At 62.4% G+C, this 9267-nt stretch overlaps 1 protein-coding gene across 1 annotated transcript; it reads right to left on the bottom strand.

Moving 5' to 3' along the window:
* Nucleotides 1–625: 625 nt before the first annotated feature.
* On the bottom strand, nucleotides 626–5208 carry TFEB (transcription factor EB). Its single transcript, XM_066335528.1, has 8 exons — nucleotides 4969–5208; nucleotides 4637–4891; nucleotides 4467–4547; nucleotides 3785–3905; nucleotides 3581–3637; nucleotides 2318–2393; nucleotides 2057–2204; nucleotides 626–1763 (listed from the first exon to the last, which is right to left on the bottom strand). The coding sequence occupies exons 1-8, from the start codon at nucleotides 5161–5163 to the stop codon at nucleotides 1323–1325; spliced, it is 1374 nt and encodes a 457-aa protein (XP_066191625.1). The 5' UTR covers nucleotides 5164–5208; the 3' UTR covers nucleotides 626–1322.
* Between the last annotated feature and the right edge of the window lie 4059 nt (nucleotides 5209–9267).

Here is a 9267-nt window from a genome sequence, read left to right as displayed (position 1 = left end):
GCACTGATGGCAGCACACAAAGGGTGACAAGGCCTCCTGTGAACGCCCCCAGACCTGCAGCTCAGAGCCCCTTTAGGCTCTGGAAGGGGCTCTGAGGTCTCCTGGATCCTTCTCTTCTCCAGGGGAACACACCTGGAGCCCCTCTCTGGTCACCCAGTGTCCCCTCAGGTCCCTTCCTGCTCCAAGTCCTCCTCCCTTTTCCTCCCTCCCCACCTTCCACACTTCCCCACACCCTCAAGCCCCACAGGTCCCTCTCCAGGGCTGTCCCCCAACCCAAAACCCAAATCCAGCCCCCCACGGGCCATCTCTGTCCCCCCCAGGACATCTGTGACACCCCTGGGGACACAGAGTGACTGTCCCAGGGGGGACAATCTCCAAGGGGTCTCCTCTCTTCTCTCCACCTTCCCTCCTCTCCCTGAATAAATCCCTGGAGGATTTTCCCTGTGATCAGCTCCTTCCCAGTACGGAACTGGGCAACAAACTGGTGACACTGGGAGGAGGAACAACCCCCCCAGAGTCCAAGCTCAGGTTTGGCAGCTGGCACAAACCATTCCCTGGTCACATCCCGCACCTTCAGGCCCACGTGGGGCAGGACTTCCAAGAAATACCCCCCAAAAATAGAGAGAAGTGTAAAAAACCCTTTTATCGTCGCAGGAAAGAGCCGGGGCTCGGTGTCACGGGCCAGTGACGCTGTGGGGACACCTCGGGGAGGTCACCTGGCCGCCTTGCCCAGAGGTTTTGGGGTGCCCCATAAGGTGGGGGGTGACACAGGGGGTTGGTGGAGCATCAAACCCCCGAATTCCAGATGTTCACACAGACAACACTCCCGGCGGTGCCGCATTAATGAACGTGCACTAATTAACACCTCGTGACCCCAGAGGCAGCCCGGAAAGGAGGAACTGGATGGACTGGGAAGCATCCAGGCGCTGGGGAAGACTCCAGAGGGGGAGGATGAAGGATCCCAGAGCAAGGCGAGGAGACACCGAAGCAGACACAAAGCGCTCCCGGGGGCTCGAGGCTCCGAGGAACCACCCCGGGCAAGGGCGTGAGGCCAGCAGAGCTCTGCTGAAAGGCAAAACCAGCCCAGATGCCGCTCCCAGGCTGTGGAATCTGCATCAGGCCAGCGCCAGGGCAAAGCCAGCAAGGTCCATTCCTTCTCCTGGCAAAAAAGAAGCTGAGAAAGACACGGCCAGAGCCCCCGTTGCATAGACAAAGGTACTCCTGGGGAGATTCAAGTGCACGGCGGGACGGGCTCCTCCTCCTGCCAGGAGTGTCCTGGGAGCGGCCCAGCCCGGGCTGGCGCTGCCCCAGCAGCTCCCCCGTCACAGCATGTCCGTGTCCTCCATGCTGAAGCTGCTCCGGCGACTGCTGGCCTTGGAGGCCTCCGGGGACATGGCCGAGAACAAGGGGTCAGAGGCCAGCGGCAGCATCGTGTCCTGCATCAGCATCAAGTCCAGCTCCTTCTTGGATAGGGATGGGAAGGAGGAGCTGTGCCCGGGCTCCAGGCTGTCCGGGAAGCCCTGGGAGCCGTCGTCGAAGCTCAGGCTGTGGGTGAAGTCCAGCTGGTGATAAGGAGACTGGGGTGGTGCAGGCAGAACCGGCTGTGGCTGCGATTCGGGGTCCAGCGATGGCAGCAGTGGCTCCAGGGTCCCCTCGTCCCCGCTGGCCTCTTGCTTGACCACCTGCTGAGCCAGCTCGGCCACGTTGACGCCCGAGGGCGAGGAGGTGGGCAGCCCGTGGACACGTGCCTGCATCTCCAGCTCCTGCCAACGGGACACAGCGGGGCTTTGGAGGGGCTGTGGCACTCGGGGACACGGCACAGGGACATTTATGGGGGTGGCAGGGACTGAGAAGCTCCCAGGGAAGGAGGCCCTGGAAGATCCGTGGTGATCCATGCGAAGCTCAGCACGCTGCAGTGAGCCTCAGACATCAGGTTTGTCACAAGACTTTGTTCTTGGTGCCAAAAAAAGGCAGGACACGCCCTGGCCACGCCCTTGGGGACAGCAGTGAGGGGCTGGGGTGGAGCAGAGGCAGGGCAGGGCCCAGGGGAGCTCACCTGGATGCGGAGCAGCAGTTGCTTGTTGGCCATCTCCAGGCGCCGCGAGTGATTCTCCAGGTCCCGGGACCTCTGCAGGTCCTTCTGCATCCTCTTGATGTAATCCACGGACGCCTTCAGGATTGTCCCTTTGTTCCAGCGCACGTCCCTGTCACCCAGGACGGGAAAAGACATGGATCTGGGTGCCAGCAGTGCCCTCACCCCTCCTCCAACCACCACGGAGCCCCGGTGACCCGGCGCTGCAGGGCCGTGGGTACGTACAGGTCGTTGGCCTTGGGGATCAGCATTCCCAGCTCCTTGATGCGGTCGTTGATGTTGAACCTTCGCCGCCTCTCGACTGCGGGCGAGGGGAGAGGGAGGGAAGTGAGGGCAGGGAAGGCTCTGTGTCCCTTCCACATGTCCCACCTGTCCCTCGTGTCCCACATGTCCCTCCTGTCCCACATCCCACATGTCCCACCTGTCCCTCCTGTCCCTCGTGTCCCACATGTCCCACGTGTCCCTCATGTCCCTCATGTCCCACATATCCCTCATGTCCCTCATGTCCCTCCTGTCCCTCATGTCCCACCTGCCCCACATGTCCCTCCTGTCTCTCATGTCTCACATGTCCCACATATCCCTCATGTCCCACATGTCCCACATCCCACATGTCCCACATGTCCCACATGTCCCTCGTGTCCCTCCTGTCCCTCATGTCCCACATGTCCCTCATGTCCCACCTGCCCCACATGTCCCTCCCGTCTCTCATGTCTCACATGTCCCACATATCCCTCATGTCCCACATGTCCCATGTCCCACATGTCCCTTGTGTCCCACATGTCCCTCCTGTCTCTCATGTCCCACATGTCCCTCCTGTCTCTCATGTCCCACATGTCCCTCCTGTCCCTCATGTCCCTCCTGTCCCTCATGTCCCACATGTCCCTCCTGTCCGTCATGTCCCACATGTCCCTTGTGTCCCTCATGTCTGTCATGTCCCACATGTCCATGTCCTTCATGTCCCATATGTCCCTCCATGTTCCACGTCCCTCATGTCCCTCATGTCCCACATGTCCCTCCTGTCTCTCATGTCCCACATGTCCCTCATGTCCCACGTCCCTCCTGTCTCTCATGTCCCACATGTCCCACATGTCCATGTCCTTCATGTCCAATATGTCCCTCCATGTCCAATATGTCCCTCCATGTCCCTCCATGTCCCACATGTCCCACTGTCCCTCATGTCCCTCGTGTCCCTCCTGTCCCACACCCCTCTGCTGCTCCCCAGGCAGACCCTCTGGAATTGGGGAGCTGAGGATGAGGAACCTCAGGAGCCAACGCTGCTCCATCCCTGGTCTGATGTCCCCCAGGGAGGACACTGGGGTGTCTCCTGTACCCCATCTTGCACAGCCAGGGAGGAGGGGCTCAGGGGGTCTTCCCTGAGGGTCAGCTGGGATGGGAAGGAGGACCCAGCTGAGAGAAAGTGGCAATGAGGATGAGGAGTGATGGGGAGAGGCCGTGGGGTCAGGGGAGGAAAGGCAGAGCTGAACTCACTCAGGTTGTGATTGTCTTTCTTCTGGCGCTCTTTGGCCAGGGCTCGGCTCTCGGCATCTGCAAGAGACACAGCCACGGTGTCACCCAGAGGGGACAAGGCTGCTCCTCACCCCACGAGCACCCTGGGCTGGCACTGGAGCCTCTGTACCCCCACGGGGACAGGACAGCCCCATTTCTGTCACTCGCTCCGGGGCCAGGACACACCTGTGAGTTCTCTCTTCTGGGTGAGGTCGGCGGGGCAGGAGCTGCTGGTGACACCAACGAGTGACGCTGTCACCTGCGGGTCCCCGCTGTAGACATTCATGTGACTGCTGGACATGGGCAGCTGGAAAGCAGAGGGACAGCTGGGTTAGCCCCAGGCAGGGCTGGGCACTGGGATCACACCCAGCTGGGATGGGGGAATTGTCTTCCCAGGGCCTTCAAGCAGCTTTCACCGGAGCAGGAAAGCAAACAGGACTTCAAAAGGTACAGCTGATCCCCTCCCACAGCCAACATCTAAAACGGGGCAGATGAATCACGTCTGAGAAGGGCTGGGCAGGATGGATCCACTGGGAGGCACGAGCTGCCACATGGATCTGAGCTGGGACACGGTGCTGCCCTGGGGAAGCTCCAGGCAGGGAAACCTCTCCTGGCTCTCCCATCTCCCCACCCCTGCTCCCTTCCCGTGCCTCTCTCCCAGCTTTTTAAAAGGCTTCCCAACTGTCCTCAAGGGGGAAAAAAGCTGGAGAAGTGATTCTTGTGGGTGTTGCTGTCTCTGGGGACAAGGCTGGCTCAGGCTGCCACCAAGGCACCGCTGCAGGGATGTGGCAGAAGGTCACCTCTGGGCCACCTGTGTACCTGCAAGGACAGCGCTGTGGGACCCCCATTCCTGCCACCCCTCACTCACCGTGTTGGGCATGTGGACTTCGGGGTTCATGTAGCCCAAAACGTCATCCAGGCGCATGATGTCATCGATGACCTCATCGAACTGCAAGGGAAAAGGACAAGCTCCCGTGGGCTCCTGTGCCCTCGGCAGCACCCCGGCGTGTCCCCAGCCGCCCGGTGACCCGTGCTGACCTCCCGCTCGGGGTTGGAGCCGATGTTGAGCATGGCCATGGGGCTGTTGGGAGCGCTGTTGCCCGCCGAGGAGGACAGGACGTGTCCGGGCCGGACGCCGGGGGACGCGGCCGGCGGCGGCTTGGGAGAGTGGCTGGCGGGGCTGACGTGGGCAGCGAACTTGTTCCCGTAGGTTTCCGACAGGTACGCCTGCACCTTCTTGTCCCGGGACTTCTGCAGGTGGTAGGTGGTGGGGTTCTCCAGGTAGGACTGCACCTGCGGGGGGCAAAACCCATCAGGGACCCCCGTGGGTCGTCCCAGAGCCGCGTGACAGGGAGGGGACACCAAAGTACCTTGAGGACCTCTCCGGGCACGGGCGGCGGGGACTGGAAGTGGACGGGGGTGTTGATGGCGGGGCTGGAGGCCACGGGCATGCGCTGCTGCTGCATGTAGCTCATCATCATCTGCTGCTGCACCCGCTCCCGCTCTGCTTCCTGCTGCGCCTGCTGCTTCATCAGCTCCATCCGCAGCCCGATGCGGGACGCCATGGTGACACGTGGGGCTGGCAGCCACCAACCCGCCCGGCACACAGGTCACCCTGCCAGGAGGACACGGCACGTCACAGCGGGGAAACTGAGGCACAGATAACCCCGGAGCTCCCGCACAGGCTCGTGGCTAATCCGGGAGGATCAGCCCAGGGCTGGCTGGATGGCTCTGCCTCGTGTCACAGAGCAGGAGGACATGGTGCCACCACCCAGCCTGGCTGTGAGACCCCCCCCACAGCTGCCTCCTTACAGAAAACTTCCTTTGCTACTCTGGTGAAAGCTGCTTGAAGGCCCTGGGAAGACAATTCCCCCTGCCCAGGCTGTGCACTGCCATCCCAGCTGGGTGTGATCCCAGTGCCCAGCCCTGCCTGGGGCTAACCCAGCTGTCCCTCTGCTTTCCAGCTGCCCATGTCCAGCAGTCACATGAATGTCTACAGCGGGGACCCGCAGGTGACAGCGTCACTCGTTGGTGTCACCAGCAGCTCCTGCCCCGCTGACCTCCCCCAGAAGAGAGAACTTACAGGTGTGTCCTGGCCCCAGAGCGAGTGACAAGTGACAAAGTGAAAAGCACCCCCAGGAAGCTCCGGAGAAGGGGAACTGCCGAGGATGAGGATGGGGAAGGGCGCCCAGAGCTGGGATTGCCGAGGAGAGGGGAGGAATCAGGGTCTGGCAAGGAAGGAAACCCCGATGGAGCAGCCAGAGCACTCACCCCGCAGCGACGGCAGGACCCCAGAGCGAGCCCGGCAGCGAGAAAGGGAAAGAGAAAGCGAGGGAAGAGCAGAAGAGAAGGGAAGAGCAGGAAGAAAAGGCCGGCGGGTGCCAGGAGCCGGGGGCAGGCTGAACCCCGTGCCAAAGGCCGGCTCCGGCCCAACAAGGCGAGCTCTGTGCGGGGCCGGCACGCGAGCGCGGGGACAGGGGGGACCGCAGCGGCCCCCGCCCGGCACAGACCGGCCCTTGTTCCCCCGGACAAAGGCGACGGCGGCCCGCGGAGGCTGGAGGATTTCGGGGAGCCGGCCCACGGCTTTCCACCGCGCCGCTTTCCCACGCGGGGCCGGGATGCGGGAGGCGCCCGGAGCGCAGCATCCCACGGGAAATGGAGAAAAAGCTGCCAGGGGAACAGGCAGGAGGGGAAGAAAAAAACCAGATGAATCTGGAGGGTTTTGGTGTTGAAACGCCGAGTTCAGAGAGACGGAGGGTGACGGCCACACGGAGCCGGTGCCACGCGCTACCCGGAGGGGAAATTAAATCAAGGCAGCGCGGACACGGCAGCGCGATTACACAGCTCAAGAGCGGCTATTGAGCGGCCAGGGGAAGGGAATTAATTAGCCATGGTGGCCTGTCCCGAGGGGGATGGGAGCCCAGGGACAGCGACCCGCTGGGGTGTCCTTAAAGGGGAGGTGGGAACAGCCTTGGAGGAGGGCGCGGCTGGGATGAGAAATAAGGGGGTGTTTGGGATGAAAAAGACCCCAGTGAGAACCCCCGGAGGACGGAACAAGGCTGAATTTAGGAGGAAAACCCCAAGTGATGCTCATGGGGGATGTACAACCCCCAACCGAGGCTGAATTTAGAGGGAAACCCCCAGGTGATGCTCATGGGGGATGTACAACCCCAAACCGAGGCTGAATTTAGGGGGAAACCCCCAAGTGATGCTCATGGGGGATGTACAACCCCAAACGTGAAAGGGAGGGCGAGAGGCTTTTCTCAGGAAGGGCTGGCACTCGTGGGTGTCACGGGAAGGGCGCCAAGGCACAGCCACCCACAGCACAGCACCCACTGAGCCCTGCTGGCCCCGGAACCACCACCCAGCCTGGCTGCAGGATCCCCTCCTTACAGAAAACGGCGGTGGGAGAGCCAAAAGCTCCCGAGAAGAGCTGCAGAAGATGAAGATGAGGATGAGGATGGGGAAGGGTGGCCGGGGCTTGGCGTGGTGAGGAGAGGAGGGGAGGAAATTAGGTCAGGTTTAAAATAACCCCTTTGGTTCTGCTTGGCTCCCCCCCCACCCCCCAAAACGCTGAGCAGCTTCTGCTTTCGCTCTGAGTCAGCCCCGGCAGGAGGGCGGCAGCGGGACAGGACGGGGACAGGATGGGGGCTCACATCCCACCCTGGGGACACGTCCCAGCCTCCCCTGATCCACAGGGACAGCCAGGAGAGCACATGGAATGGCAGCTCCATCCCGGTATTCCTGGGAGGGCACCCAGAGCCATCCCTGCACCAGTGAGAGCCTTACTGGTCCCTACTGGGAGAACCCAGCCTTGTCCCTCTGCAACACCCACAGGAATCAGTTCTCCAGCGTTTTCTCCCCTCCCTGAGGACAGCTGGGAAATCTTTTAAAAAGCTGGAGAGGCGGCAGAGAGGCACGGGGACAGAGCAAGGATGGGGAGATGGAAAATCCAGGAGAGGTTTCCCAGGCTCATCCCGGAGCCCAGGGAGGCACAACAGCGGCGGGAGGCCCGGAGAGGGAGATGGAGCACTGGGAAGGGGATGGAAGGGTGGGAAGGGAAGGAAAATCTGGATGATCTCAGCTCCTCTGCACATCCCGAGTCTGTTTTTCCTGCGCAGAGGACACGGGGCCGTGCAGGCTGCAGCCGGGCTCCATCAGCACCCCGCAGCCCCACGGCGGGCCCGCAGCCAGGGAATGCCTCTCCCTTCCAAATCTCTCTGCCGCTGCTCAGCAGCGCGGTTATTTCTGGCCCTTCCTCGCCTTCCCTCGGGGGGTGTTATTTCAGCAAGTCCCGGGATGGCACCCGGGGGTGGAGGATCCCCAGAGCTGCTCCAACCCTCCCTCAGCCCCTCCAAGCCCCGAGCTGTCCCTGAGCCCCGCGGTGACACCGCAGGTGACACGGAGGTGGCTGCTCAGCAACCGCCGCGACGTGCTGGAGGGGACATCGGGCGCTGCCCCGCAACGCCGCGGGGGTGGCCAGGCTGGTGACACCAGCCAGCGCCACCTGAAGGGACACAACACCTGCAAGAGCCACACCGCTGTCCCCCCAAGTATGGGGGAGAAATCCAAGCCGCCGTTTATCCAGATTTAGCCCCCGTGGATCGCGTCACCCTCCCAGGGGAGGTGGCACTGGGTGGCCTCTGTGAGTGCCACACGCCTCCTGCCACCCCTGTGAGATCGGGGAGGGATGCCCCGCTGAGCTGAGAACCCCCAAACTCACTGCACCAGGCCCAGCGCCCCGCTGTGTTTTATTTCCCGGTCGACGGCGGCCGCTTTACGAGCGGAAAAATCAATCAGCAGCCGCAGGCAGGAGAGGGGACCCCGGGGCAAGGAGGAGGGGACAGGGCAGGGACCATCCACCCACCCAAAGCCCGAGCTGAGGGGCAGCGAAAAGGAAAAGGAGAAGAAAGAAGTGAAAACAGCTCTGCTGCTCGGCCGGCCCAGCCTTCCCTCCCTTCCTTCCTTCCTCGTTTCTCCTTCTCGAACGCCGTGGGCTGGGGAGGGACACAGGGGTGGCACAGAGGGGACACAAGGGACCCCAGCTGGGCCAGGCACAGCCAGCCCTGAGCCCAGGGTTTGCACCGATGTCACTGAGCTGTCACCGAGTTGTCACCTCGCCATGCACCCAAAAAGCCACCCCATGAGTGCCCCAGCCTGGGGACGGGCTCTGCTGTCACCCTGCTGCGTGGGGACAGGGGACAATGGGGCTGGGTGCAGAACGGAAGGGATTGGGGACCCTGAAAGTGGCAGAGGGGCTTGGGGACCCTGAAAGTGGCAGGACCAGCAGGTGACAGAGGGACTTGGGAACCCAGCAGGTCTCAGAGGGGCCTGGGGACCCTGCAGAGTCACAGAGAGGTTTGGGGACCCTGCAGGGTCACAGAGGAGTTGGGGACTCTGCAGGTTGCAGGGCCAGCAGGTCACAGAGGGCTTTGGGACCCTGCAGGTGGCAGGGCCAGCAGGTCACAGCTCCCCCTCGCTCCAGGCCAGCCTCGTGTTCCTCATTTTCTCCTCTTCAGCAGCCACGAGGGGTGCCGGGGGGGAAGTTGCAGAAAAACCTCTCCCAACCTGCTCGTTTTTGTCACTGCAGCACAGGAGTGAGCAGCAGGGCTGAGAGAAACGTGGAAAAACTGATGCAGCCACTGCCACCGGGGACAGGGGACAGGGCT

This window comes from Sylvia atricapilla, chromosome 25 (genome assembly GCF_009819655.1).
Source record: "Sylvia atricapilla isolate bSylAtr1 chromosome 25, bSylAtr1.pri, whole genome shotgun sequence".
Lineage (NCBI taxonomy): Eukaryota > Metazoa > Chordata > Aves > Passeriformes > Sylviidae > Sylvia > Sylvia atricapilla.
The sequence above is the reverse complement of the archived record's forward strand: the minus strand, read 5'-3'. Positions and strand labels throughout refer to the sequence as shown.

Excerpts from the sequence above, each read along its gene's own strand:
- TFEB (XM_066335528.1), bottom strand. The coding sequence starts at position 5,163 with ATGGCGTCCCGCATCGGGCTGCGGATGGAGCTGATGAAGCAGCAGGCG. Across the intron at positions 2,205-2,317 it reads ATCCCCAAGGCCAACGACCT|GGACGTGCGCTGGAACAAAG; the intron begins GTACGTACCCAC and ends CCTGGGTGACAG. Across the intron at positions 1,764-2,056 it reads AACTGCTGCTCCGCATCCAG|GAGCTGGAGATGCAGGCACG; the intron begins GTGAGCTCCCCT and ends TCCCGTTGGCAG.